The following is a 13,408-nucleotide window of genomic DNA, read 5'->3' on the forward strand; positions in this document are numbered from 1 at the left end:
CATTCAATATCTGCCCTTCCTCAACATTGTATATTATTAGTCTATTATCATGCATACGGTTCGAGATATAAAACTTTGGCAAACGCTTTTTAATATGTAAAATATCCGAGTTTGGTGTACTCAAATTCTCAGCCGACATCCACCTGGGTTACTTAGACATGACATGATTGATATAATGTAGGTTGTGACAACGGGGCGTTTTTTTTCTTCATTAATATGTTTTTCATTTCAGCAAATGGACCGAATTTTCCCATGGTTCAAGGTGAAGGAATCAAGGTTTTGGGAAAGGCAAAAAGTTTCTGCCAAGTAAGTGTCTCCCACACTATACTAAATAAAAAGTAGTGATCGGAAAGGGTTCTCTTGTACTTCTGCATTATATTTACTCTAGCCAACAACCTGTTTTGAGATTTATTTATTTATTCATTCATTTATTTACACAATTTTCACGGCCTATTTGGAACATTGTATTGCAAATAGTCATCAATCATGGTCTGTTCAAAGCAATGTTTCCGGAACGTGGTTTCTTTCTCCCAAGATCGGTATTTTTGGTTATGGTCATGGACATGATGCAAAATAAAGGCATGAATCCATAGTGCTGAGTGCAATTTCTGGTGAAGCCTGAAAAGGTTTGATAGCAGTGAGAAAGCAGTCAACCCTTCCAGCAGTAACCGCTCACAAAATGACAAAACACAGATGCATTATTCGCTGAGATGGAGGTTTAATGGATGATTTTAAAAGAAAAAAAAAACAAAACCCAAGCCAGAACCTCATCTGCAAAATGCATGACATTTGAGTATTCGATGAAACAGACTGATCTGAGTTAGTGATTCCCTGTGGCAGTATGTTGTCTTATTACACGCAACAGGGAACTGAATATTGCTTCTCATTTAATGAACATTGTATTATATAGAGAAACAATGAAAGTAATTGGCAACACACACCGTTCATACTTTGAGCTTTTCTCCTCGGGAGTGACAAACAACGGGATTATAGTTTGGAATAAATGCCTTTTCTAACCACTGAGACAGCAGATTTGTTTTTCATCTGGCAATTAGCAAAAAAGCGGTATGGTGCGCTGGTGTATTGCGACAGGAACACAAATGCAAATACTGAAGCCACTAAATTAGGCTCCAATGAACAGCTCAATGTGTTCTGAACAAATCGCGTGTCTATGTATACACCCAATCATAGTCTTTTGAATTTTTTTTTTTGTTAAACTTGGAATGTAACTATGTGTACAGTTCTAACACTTATAGAAGAAGACGAAAGTGTTCAGAGTCTTAGTCAAAACGCTTTGACAGAATAGAGTTTGATACCAGGAGGAACGTTCGGTTCCAAGACAGCCACTCTTACCACCTGAGCCACACCGCCCCGTAAAGCTTAAATGTTGGGTTTCCCACTGATTATTGGAGTAAGTGGAGAACAGCCTTAAAAGGTTGGGAGAAGAGCTGCACCCTTCGAGAGCCGTCGGCCTGTAATTACTTGAAATGAGAAGTAAGATGTGGTCTCTCTGGTGGAAGCCATGTCATCATCTGTGTGAAGTACGGAACCAAAAAGCAGTGAGCTAATATTTCTGAAATGTGTCGGGCGACTCCACAAATACAACCCCTGAAGTAATCATGGAAATATTAGCCAAGATTTATATCCCGATTGCCCATAATAACCCCCTTTATAGTTTTCTGCATTGATGAAAATATGATAGCAACTGTCAAGAAACTGCTAAAGGACCTCTTGTCTTGACTCCCCATTTATTTGCTCTATTCTCTCAGCGTAGCGCTAACCGACCGCTTTTTAATTACGAGGAAACCATTAAAAACTAAATAAAGATGACCACTTTCTGCGTGGCACGTCGGTGTTGAAATTGGACGGGGGCGACAAAGGAAGCCCTCTCGGGTATTTCTATGTTGAGCCTGCATTTTCTCTCTGCATCTCGGCTGGTCTCGCCCCTGGTTTCCTCACACAGACTGGATGCCTTGTTCCCAGGGGAACTGGAGAGTCAAGATTGCCTGCATGTGTAAATAGATTGCTGTCTTTATAGACTTGCGCATAAAATACCAAGGTAGATACATCCCTGCTTTTGTAATGTATAGTGTGTTTACACAGAGCCAAATAATGGTGAGGCAATACAAACCCCAGAGGGTAAATCTAGATCCTAATCTGATTTTCTTAACAGAGTTATGACATACAAACAGTGTTTGGCATCTTGACCGGTCTGGCTGACCTTTTTCTTTCTTACACAATTGTCAACTGTTCCGATTTAACTTGGGACGAACTCCTCTTCAAATTAGCTGCGGCTCCTCGGGAACTTTAGCGATAAGCATCACAACTTATCAATAAATTGTTCCGATCTGTATTTGTGTGGACACTCGAAATTAATCAAAGAATAATCCAGCGAGGTATTCTCTTTGCGTGAGGCTGTTTGCAGTTTAATACGTTACCTTATTCATCGAGGAGAGCAGATATTGATTAATACACACTCGAGCATCAGTGATTATTAATGGAATGATCGCACTGAATAATTGATGCCCTCTACAGACACAAGAGCCTCGTCGTTAGTATTTGTTAAAATGAGTCGCTTAAAGCTCTTTTCTGTGTCATGCAACATGAATCGTTTGAAATGGACAGTGTAGTTGTGCCACTATACACACACACACACACACACACACACACACACACACACACACCAGAAAGCTTCTTACACACACTCCCATTCACACTTTCTCAATCACTCATTCACTAAGTCGACCAGTGACTTGCACACTCCCTCTGGCTATTAGCTTTCCCGGGCCATTTATTCTGCCGCGTCTGCAGACTTTGTGTGAGGCTAACCGGAACTGTGTCACATTTCACTTGAAGGCTCTTTGATAAATATTTGTGGTCTAATTGCGGTTTACTTGTAACTCGGGTTTTTTTTTTGCATTGGATATCAATGTCCGAGGAACCAATTTATTCAGCGGCTGTTGTCGGGTAAACGAGTCTTGAACACGTGTCTGGACTTTCTTTTTGAATATGGAAGTCCAACAAAATGAGTTCTTAAAAATAGACCTGAAATTCCTATCTGCTTGCACGGGCCTCACATTTTGAAGTTTCACATATTTGTGTATGTGGTATTTGGACATTTTGGGGAAATTGCTGTTTTTTTTTTTGTTTTTTTTTTATAAACCTAGTCCCTAAAAGAGACCTACTTACTTGATCAAGGAATTCATACAACCACCGCTCTTTTGCGGGAACTGAATAGTTGTGTCGTTGTTCACAGCAGTGGCCTCCTCCCCAACGCTGTGCTACCGCCATCTCTAGACCACAACTATGCACAGTGGCAGGAGAGACAGGAGCTTTCCCGCGCTGAGCATCCCCAACTCATGAAAAAGATTATCCCGGCTCCCCAACCCAAGACCCCCGGTGAACTGGACTCTCCCGCCTCCCCTCCCCCAGTCCCTCCATCTCTCGCCCCACCGCCTCAACTTTTTCCCGGTAAGACCGACCGGAAAATAAACCCAACAGCCACACTTCCGCACAACTGGCTCATAAGTTTTCTAATATGTCCAACCATTTGTTGTCTTTATCCTCAGACTGCGAAGACAGCCCGGAGTTCCCTCCTCCGCCAGGTGTGAATGACAACAGGCAGTGCGCTCTTTGTCTAAAATATGGAGATGAGAATACGAATGTGAGTAATAAATACGGCGGGTCGTGATCGAGAACGGGGCGAAGCCCGTGTCTTTTGTAACCCCTTTCGGATGTTTCAGGAGGGTGGCAGATTGCTTTACATTGGGCAAAACGAGTGGACCCACGTGAACTGCGCCCTGTGGTCGGCGGAGGTGTTCGAGGACGATGACGGCTCTCTAAAAAATGTTCACACCGCTGTGCTCAGGGGAAAACAGCTGGTGAGTCCCAGCTCCCAACTCCGTGTTCAGTTTCACTTTTCATTGATCAAATACCTGAAATGAGAATCTGTGTTTTTTTTTTGCTCAGCCCTGCGAGACTTGTCAGAAGCCGGGAGCCACGGTCGGTTGCTGCCTCACCTCCTGCACCAGTAACTATCACTTCATGTGTGCCCGGCAGTACCACTGCATCTTTCTGGAGGACAAGAAGGTCTATTGTCCAAAGCACAAGGACCTCATCAAGGGAGAAGTACGGATAGTTTACTATTTACAACAAAATTTCGGGACTTTGGTCAGATAGTTGTACCCATACAGTTCCGTGTCAGGACCAGTGTATTCGGAGTGGCATTGATTGTACTATATTGTTATGAACAAAAATCATGACAAGCGTAAGAAGGAAACAAAGCACTACAAGGTTCTTGAACTGACTTTTTAGATTGAAAAACAACCTTAATTTAGAATTAAGCGAAACTTAATGTTACCCGCTTTTGCTTCTCCAGGTGGTTTCCGGGTTTGAGGTGACCCGCAGGATCCTGGTAGATCTGGAAGGAATCAGTCTGAGGAGAAAGTGGCTGGCAGGACTGGAGCCTGGAAATGTCCACATGATGATAGGTAGGATGGCAGAGAAAAATTCGATTTAGTCTTTTGTTGTTTTGTTACGTCTCTTCAGTGCTTATTTATATCCAATCACTGCCCTGCAGGCTCCATGACCATTGACTGTTTGGGAATACTGACTGAAATGTCAGACTGTGAACGAAAACTGTTCCCTGTTGGATTCCAGTAAGTTTTGTGGTATTTTTTAGTTTTCGCAGTTACAACCCATATTCTTTTTATTGAACTGTGAGTTCAGTTGGAATGCTAATATATTAGCATACTAATGATAGCATGGGTACAAAACAAAATTACATTTTGATGTGTGTACCATCACGCAAAGTCCATCCTCTTGTATCCTAATGTCAAAAACCTTCAAACACCAGGTCTTGAAAATCTAGTTCAACACACTATAGTGCTTTTAGTATCGCTACATTAAATCACCATACATATAATGTTTATAGCTTATAGAAAAGCCCCTGCCAAATGCACATAAAAAAGCAAAGTATGGTATGTTTAACTAATTGCCTTTTCTTTCTCCAGGTGTTCCAGGATGTACTGGAGTACTTCAGATGCTCGAAAGCGCTGCGTGTACACCTGCAGGATACTGGTCTGTCACCCCCCGGTGGTTGAGACCGACTTGAACAGTATTATGGCCCCCGAAGAGAATCGTACGATAGCACACAGCCCCCCTCCTGTAGCAGGTAAACATACTCTAGATTGTGCATGAGTCACTCCATATATAAATGTCGCTCTATAATTATGATTAAATTCCGTTTTGCAACATTGAATGGTGTCAATGTGTCTCTGTTCATCTATCTATCATATCTGTCTTGCAGACTTTCCCGATCCATTTGAATCTCCAAGGCGGTCGGACACCCTTTCCCCTGCGAACACATCCAAACTCAGGGTTTACACCAGAAACAGGCACCCAAGCTATCCCCCTTGTCAGCGCTCACTAGACTCCAAACCCATACACTCTCCAGGTAGAAAAGTGCATGCCTTTTATTTGAATATTTTTGTAAAGGTCAACAGATGAGTGAATGCAATTTGTGGAATTATTTCAAAGGGATAAGAAATCTCAAACATTTACATTTGTTGATCTATTTTTCTGTTTTTTTTTTTTATTTTTATTTTTTTATTTAGGGGGCACCTCTCAGCACCAAAGCCATGAGATAGTGACACTAGGAGAATCATTGCTAAACTCTGGCACGCAGAGTATGGACACTCCCCATCACAGCACCCCAACTCTCTCTCCTCCGCACCAGCTGAACAGACAGAGAGGGGCGACGTCTCCGGCTCAGATTTTATCACGGCCCCTCACGTCACCCCCTCCTCTGATCCCACTGCCTGCCAGGGACCCGGAAAAGGCCAAACACCTCAGCAAAGACACGGTTCACAGGGAGAACGAAAAATGCAGACTTTTCACCCCCGACAGGAACAGGCTGCAATTGTCCAGAGACCAGGCGTTGAGAAACTCCGACAAAGTGAAGTTGTCGTGTCGAGACCCGGCCCCCAAAGATTCTGAGAGGCCAAGATCATCGCGAGAGCCCGGGCAGAAACACTCCGAGAAGGTCAAGTCGCCCGCCAAAGAACAAGAGAGGAGGAAAACACTTGGCAAGGATTCAGGCGGCAAGGAAAGTGAAAGGGGGAGACCTCTCATTAGGGACCTCTTGAGAGATTCCGAAAAGGGGAGACAAACAAACAGAGACTCCGAGAAGGGGAGGCAGATTGGCAAAGAACTGAGCAATCGAGAGACCGATAAAAATAAATCATCCTCTAAAGAACCCAACTCCAAGGATAGTGAAAAGCCAAGGCCACTCAGTAGAGATACAGGGCTGAGGGACTCTGCGAAGCATAGACAATATAGCAGGGAAGCAGGAAAAGACAGATCATTGAGCAGAGACTCCGATAAGGGTAGACCTCCCTCCAGAGACTCCAATTATAGAAGCACAGAGAGAAACAAAGACTCTGGCTCAGGGAAAGATAGTGACCCGTGCAGTCAGTCCAAGCAGGCCGGAGGTGAGAGCAAGAGCCCTAGAATGACACCGGCAGGCTCGGGCCAGTCCTCCCCTCCCGTGGGGACTGCTGTTCTCACGAGTCAGCAGAGAGGTGGCAGCAACAAACAGGCCGATAAGCAAGGGAAACACGGGAGCAGAGAGCAGAACGTGTCGGCGAACCTCAGTTCATTGCCTCATCACTGGTCCAACCCCACCTCGAGCATCATTCAATCTAAAGACAAACCCAACTCAGGGAAGGAAAGTAGTAGCGGCACTGGAAACTTAATGCCAACTTCGCTCCACAAGGACTCCACTGTTGGGAAATCTTGCTCCCCGCAGCCTTCCTTTCAGAAGATCAGCTCACGCAAGTCAAACGATTACTCGTCAGGCCCGACCACCGCCGCGGCTCTGAAACCTCTTTGGTCAGCGAGGACGCCAGCGGACGACGACACCGTGAAGCAGAGCTCGCTGCACCTGCTGTCCCCGGCCGCAGCCTCCGCTGCCAAAGAGAAACACCCCAAAGTTAAGACAGGCGGCACCCGAGAGCTATCCAAAGAGCGGGAAAAGGACAAGAGTGTGCAAAACAGCGACGGCGGCGGCAGCAAACCCCCGCTTCTCAACAATAACGCAAAAACGACCGGCAGCTCCAATGCACACGCGACAACGAAATCCACCTCGCACAACAGCAGCAATAGTAAAGCTCAGACGCACGGAGGAACCACCAAAACCCACGGGAAGGTGCAGGGGGAGAAACTCGGGAGCCAGAGAGGAGACAGGTCTCTGTCCAAGAGCAGAGACAGTTTTTGTCCCGATAGGAAGAATTCCTCCTGCGTCGACAACTTCCAGCAGCTACAGCTATCTGCCCTGGCACCAGAGAAAGCAGCGAAGACGTCTTCTCAGTCGCACGCCAAATCGACATCTAACCAGTTATCGTTGTCCTCCAGAGAGAAAAAGAAATTGGTTAAACCCCTCACTTTAACTCCACCAAATACTGATATTAAGACTGACCCAAATGGGACGAGCAATGTCGGTGGGAGTTCCTCTTCCTGCCCCATAACCGCTACCTCTACTCTTTCTCCTGCTGGCCAGGGGACCCGTCACTCCGCTCGATCGGCCCTCTTTTCCTCGCCCTCTGCCAGTTGCAGCGACAGCTCGGAATCCGACACCCAAACGGCAACCGAGGAAGAGTTACAAAAAGATCGATCGCGCACTGAGCTGCGAGACCATCACGCCATCCTGACCCGGGGTGCCGAAGACGAGGCTGACGGACCAGAGGACGACCACGACAGAGGTATGGATGATAAACATAACGAGGACGATAGTGACGGATCCGGGTCGGCAAAGCGACGCTACCCGCGCCGCAGTGCTCGCGCGCGCTCTAACATGTTCTTTGGACTTACACCTTTCTATGGGGTTCGCTCGTATGGCGAAGAGGACCTTCCCTTCTACGGAGGTGGGGATGGATCCACTGCCGTAATGAAGAGGAGGACCGGCGGTCGCAAGAAGTCAGCGGAGGGGCAAGTGGACGGAGCGGATGATATGAGCACCTCATCCTCGTCAGGGGACAGTGGAGAGGATGAGGACAACGGCAAACAGAGGGTCAAGGACCCTTACTACTACAACTTCACGAGAACAGTAATTAACCAGGGCGAGGGCCTGCCGTCCATAGAAGGAATAGACCAGTGTCTTGGACGCGGCTCCCAGCTGCAGCGCTTTCTGAAAGATGAGGAGCAGCACAAACAGAGGGTGCAAGGAAAAGCCGAAGAAGACCTTCTGAGTGCTTTGTAAGTACATACGGAACTGCACACATTTGATCGTGCTGCGTTTTAAAATTAGATATGCCTCATCTCAACTAATAATCTCATTATTTCTGTGTCCGCCAGGACTTTGGGCAAGCAGCACATCGGACAGCTCGATGGTATCGACGACGGCTCGGAAAGCGACACGAGCATTTGCACCACAAGCACCACAACCACCACCGCCACCTCCTCTGCGGCCTCACACAAGAGCACGCCCAAGAGAAAGGGCAGAGAGCGGCACGCCGAGAAATCGGGGACCCACGAATCAAGCAAGGAGGCAGACGGCAGCGGAGGGGCAGCGGGCGCAGTGAGCAGTAATACCCGGGAAGGCAGAAAGAACCAAAAAGACAATTGTCTCACGATAGGAAGCGGGGTCAAGTCTCAGCCGCAAAGTCAGAGTCAGGATCCTCTCGAAGCCCAGCTGTCCCTCAGCACCGACCTGCTCAAGTCTGACTCCGACAACAACAACAGCGATGACTGCGGAAACATTTTGCCGTCCGACATCATGGAGTTTGTCCTCAACACGCCCTCCATGTCGATGCAGGCACTGGGCCAGCAGCCCGAGCCCTCGTCCTCTGAGCTGCTGCTCGACGAGGGCTACGTCGGAGTGGACGTGAACCGGCGCAAAGATATTTTGTTCGAAGACTTCTCTCAGCCACTTCCCAGTGCTGAGAGCGGAGGAGTGGTGGAAAGCGGCGTGAACAGCTCGATATCCGTAGAGGAGTCCTATCTTCCCCTGGAGCTGCCTTCCGACCTCTCGGTTCTGACCACGCGCAGTCCCAGCGTCAGCGCCACGGCAAACCACGCCGCTGCCAACCTCATCCCCGACAACTCCGAGCGCACCATGCTGGGCTTGGCCTCCGATTCGGAGACAATCAGCGGAGAGAAGAGCGGAGACAAGAAAATAGTCGGGTCCGGTGTGTCGCCATCGGACAACCAACACGACGCTTCAACGTTAAGAAACCGGGATACACAGGGCACTGAAGGTCACATGACTCCAGAACAGTTTATTCCTAGCCCTGCGATCGGCCAAGTGGTCGAAACTCCAGTTGCGCAGGATGTTCCCACCAATTCAGGCACTCCTGGCTTGCCTAGTTCTCCATCGCTGCCCCTTCAAAGTCAAAAGTACCTTCCCACATCAGCTGCAGCTGCAGGAAGCCCTAATCCTGTCTCTGGCCCGGGACCATCGCAGGCTCAAGTTTCTAGCACAGCAGTCATCAAACAAGCTCCAGATAAAGTTATAGTTGTCAACCAGCAGTTTCGGCCCGTCTATGTCTTTCAGACCGTTCCCAACGGAGTTGCACAGAAAATCAGCGCGACGGGAGTGATGGACACTAGTTCTCAAGCTGTGCTGAGCTCCATGACTCTGACCACGGGACTGAATACCGGTCTATCCTCAGCTCAGCCGATATTTCCTGCCGGTGGCAAAGTGCTGGGAACGATGCCCCATTCTTCGCAGATCCACACGTTCAGAGGAGCCACGCAGACCGGATTCCAGGCCGGAATTCCGAGCACCACCTCGGGGCTTCTTATCGGCTTGCCCTCTCAGCCCCACGACCCTTCCCAGATTTTGGTCTCGGAGGCTGGTCAGCCACATGAATTGGGTCCCAGCGTCGCCATAGTGTCCAGTCCCTCGTCTCTTTCTACTTCCCCGACTGTCCTCGCCTCCGCCACCGGGAAGAAGCGTCCCATCTCTCGCCTCCTGCCAAGAAAAAGCAAGAAATTAGCCCGCTCGCGCAGTCAGCCGACTCTGGCCCCATCTGATGTTGGCCCCGCAAACATGACCCTCATCAACTTGTCCACGCCTCAGATTACAGCGAGCATCCCCGGTCAACCCGGTGGCTTAGTTGAATTGAGCACGCTCTCAAACTCCCAGCGCAAGGTCCCGAATATCATCAAGAGACCAAAATCAGGCGGGGTCATGTACTTGGATCACTCGACGCTCCTCCAGCAGAGAATCCCTGGCCCGGCCCCGCCTGGCATCCTGGGTCACGACTCTTCCACTCACCTCCTGCCTTGCACGGTCTCCGGCCTCAACCCCAGTCAGTCTGTTTTAAACGTTGTATCTGTGCCCCCTAGTGGCGCCGGCCTCCTTGCGCCAGGATCGGTCTCCCTGTCCACCCCCGTGCTCAGCTCTACCGAAATCACAGGGCCGATCAGCAATCTCCTCTTCAAGGCGAGCCCGCATGGTCTGGGCCTGTCGGATCAGCCCGTGGTCCTCCAGTCAGCAGGCGCGGCTCCCCTGATGTCGCAACTTGGCTCCACCGTTCAGACGTCTCTAGCCAGTAGTATTTGCGTTCTTCCCTCCCAGCAATCCATCAGCATGGCCGTTAACCAGCAAGGAGAGAAGGAAGGCGGCAATATCCACTTACAGCCTCAGCCTTTTAACCGAACCCAGGCGATGGACTCGAGTACGAGCACCACCGTTACTTTAGCTCCGGCCACAACAATCAGTCCCGCCAAAGGTCGCGTTGTCGGCGTGTTCACGCAAACGCAGACCTCCGTGCACCCGCAGAGCAGCAGAACGTCCATCACCGTGTCGTCGGAGCAGAGGCCCCCGAACTCCACGGCGACGCCGTCGCCGCCGGTTTCGATCCCGAGACCGGAAAAAGTCAAACCTAAAGCCAAGAGGAGCAGGCAGGTTCCAGAACCGAGCGGCGGAAAAAAGCTCAAGGTCTCTCAAGAGCATACCAGCAAACCTGCGGGACTCCCATCCACCCCCAGGTGAGAAGAGTGCTTCGGTTGCTTGAGTTGTGTTTATTTTGTGTGCTATCTTTATTTATTTATCTGCTTCAACCTAACCTCTTCTGGAAACAGTTGTGTGGAGCTGAGCTCCGAGCCCATGGACATAAGCAAGCACTCTGACAAGACCACCAACAAGAGGTATGGCGTCATCGCTCCGTTTTTCACCCGTTTTCTCAGTGATGATCTCCGCCTTTCCAACACCCGTCTCTTAAAATTTTTTCAGCGCGCTCGGGAAAAAGAACCCCTCCGAAGATCCGGGTTTGCACAAAAAGTTTGCGGGGACGGTCAAATCGTCCGCGGCTGAGGAGGCCGGTTATCCACCGACGGTTTTGCCGCCCAACCAGGGGGCCAACAGCAAAGACACGGGGCTGGACAGCAAACCTAAAAAAGGAATCTTCTTTGAAATCTGCAGTGAGGACGGCTTCCACATACGCTGTGAGAGTATTGAAGGTGAGAGAGAATCCATTTTAACACTCCCAATAGGCCATAATAGTTTTTGACACAATATAATTTCTGTGAACACTGCAGTGATGACAACATTGCAAATATAATTTGAAACATTCATATGTGATGATATATAATGTGAGTTGAGAGTGCATTTATGGGTGTCTGATCAGACCTAAGGAACTGTGTTAGTTCAGTTCTCTTATGTGGTAGAACATCACTGGATTTATACTTTTACAATTTTTTTATTCACTTTTTGCCGTTTTCAATATATATATATAGAGCGCTCAGCAATTGGATTAAGAATAAGAACAGTTTTATTTATCCCGAAGGAAATTGTTTTGCCAGATTTACAAGAAAAAATAACACTGTGATAAATAATAGTAGAAAATTGTATAAACAGTTAAAAAAAAAAAAAAAGTAACATTAAAAAATCAGTATGACTTTTTGAGCCCATTAAATGTGATAATAGAAGTAGGTTGTCATTAATATTCATAATAAATGTAATGAATTATTTCTTATTACACCACATTCATGTCACAAAACAGTGAACCCACACTAAACTGTCTCTCCCCCGGCAGAGGCTTGGAAGTCACTCACAGATAAGGTGAAGGAAGCTCGCTCCAACGCCAGGCTCAAAGATATATCCTTCGAAGGTGAGGAGCTGTGCTAAGTTTGATTCACGTGAAAGTGTTTTGGGGAGAAAAAAAAAAAGCTTTCTAAATTATCCATGCGATTTCTTAATTAAAACCAATGTATTGTCTCAATACTCAGGCGTGAACGGGCTGAGGATGCTAGGACTCGTCCACGAATCAGTGGTGTTCCTGCTGGAGCAGCTGTATGGCTCGAGACACTGTCGGAGCTACCGTTTCCGTTTCCACAAACCCGAGGAGACGGACGAACCTCCCATCAACCCCCACGGCTCGGCACGCGCGGAGATCCACCACAGGTTCAGTTTCGCACAGAGACCCCCTCAACTATTCCACATAGATGGATACATGTCAGTGGGTTGTATGTGCTTTGTATCAAGTACAGTGGGGTTTGATTTGGCGTTGAGATGTAAGAGGAATAAAAAGATTCGGAGTCCTCCAAAGCACTGTAATGGTAACACAACAGTTTCCTCCTTGCATGAATCTCCATGCTGTCAATCCAAAGCGATCACTCTGGCTAAACTTTGACAACAAGGAATGTAGGCGAGGACGCTTTGGAAAAAAAATATTGCGAATTATCTTTTAGCATTGTATTTCTCACTGAAGTATGTGGAATAGCGATGCCGTCAGATTTATACTGTATTCGTCCCGTACAGGTTTGTGATTTTTATTCTTCTCCACTTTGCCTGCCTTTTCAGGAGGTCTGTTTTCGACATGTTTAATTTCTTGGCTTCCAAACACCGCCAGCCTCCCGAGTTCCGGTCACAGGAAGATGACGATGAGGACGGACAGCTGAGGACTGCCAGGTCAGTTAGCGCCGACCATGACAAACTGTGACTGTAGTATTTCTTTTTCTTAATATGTTTACCCACTGTTGAGAAAGTACCAGTAGTCTTAAAATGACCTAGATGGTTTAATTTGATAGTACACTGAACATATTTACACTTGCCTTGTGACATCGTGGCTGCAGACGTGCTTCCATGGAGCTTCCACTTGCCTCGAGATTCAAACAGCTGAAGGCCACATCCAAGGAAACCATCGGAGTCTACAGGTTAGCTCCCCGGCGAATTCCCGTTCAGTAGATCGATTATTCAGACTGCGTAAGAGCTGATTTAATGTATGTCAGAAAAAAATCTTCGTAAGGTGTCCTCGAGTTCCATCGGAAATCTTTCCTACGGACTGACATTAAGGACATTTCTGACGCAAGTCGGAACTACCAGTCACTTGCCGTGTGTATTTATCAAGAAACTGAACAAAGTCTTAGGAAAATGAAAGGGAGAACACGATTATAGTACGGGAAA

The 13,408-nt window shown here is 47.7% G+C and overlaps 1 protein-coding gene across 1 annotated transcript in view; it reads left to right on the top strand.

The window, feature by feature from the left end:
- The window catches only part of kmt2a (lysine (K)-specific methyltransferase 2A), a 39,907-nt gene that overhangs the window by 25,485 nt on the left and 1,014 nt on the right, over positions 1–13,408 (top strand). Inside the window, exons 16-32 of the mRNA XM_086164009.1 lie at positions 233–306; positions 3,257–3,471; positions 3,570–3,664; positions 3,744–3,881; positions 3,970–4,128; positions 4,379–4,490; positions 4,580–4,658; positions 5,013–5,173; positions 5,309–5,455; positions 5,616–8,253; positions 8,353–10,992; positions 11,086–11,151; positions 11,237–11,463; positions 12,039–12,113; positions 12,232–12,406; positions 12,806–12,913; positions 13,078–13,158. Coding sequence (XP_086020135.1) covers positions 233–306; positions 3,257–3,471; positions 3,570–3,664; positions 3,744–3,881; positions 3,970–4,128; positions 4,379–4,490; positions 4,580–4,658; positions 5,013–5,173; positions 5,309–5,455; positions 5,616–8,253; positions 8,353–10,992; positions 11,086–11,151; positions 11,237–11,463; positions 12,039–12,113; positions 12,232–12,406; positions 12,806–12,913; positions 13,078–13,158 — 7,190 coding nt within the window. The remainder of the gene's footprint in view (positions 1–232; positions 307–3,256; positions 3,472–3,569; positions 3,665–3,743; positions 3,882–3,969; positions 4,129–4,378; positions 4,491–4,579; positions 4,659–5,012; positions 5,174–5,308; positions 5,456–5,615; positions 8,254–8,352; positions 10,993–11,085; positions 11,152–11,236; positions 11,464–12,038; positions 12,114–12,231; positions 12,407–12,805; positions 12,914–13,077; positions 13,159–13,408) is intronic.

This window comes from Fistularia commersonii, chromosome 18 (assembly GCF_037954325.1).
Source record: "Fistularia commersonii isolate RoL2024-O1a breed Wild chromosome 18, RoL_Fcom_v1.0, whole genome shotgun sequence".
NCBI lineage: Eukaryota > Metazoa > Chordata > Actinopteri > Syngnathiformes > Fistulariidae > Fistularia > Fistularia commersonii.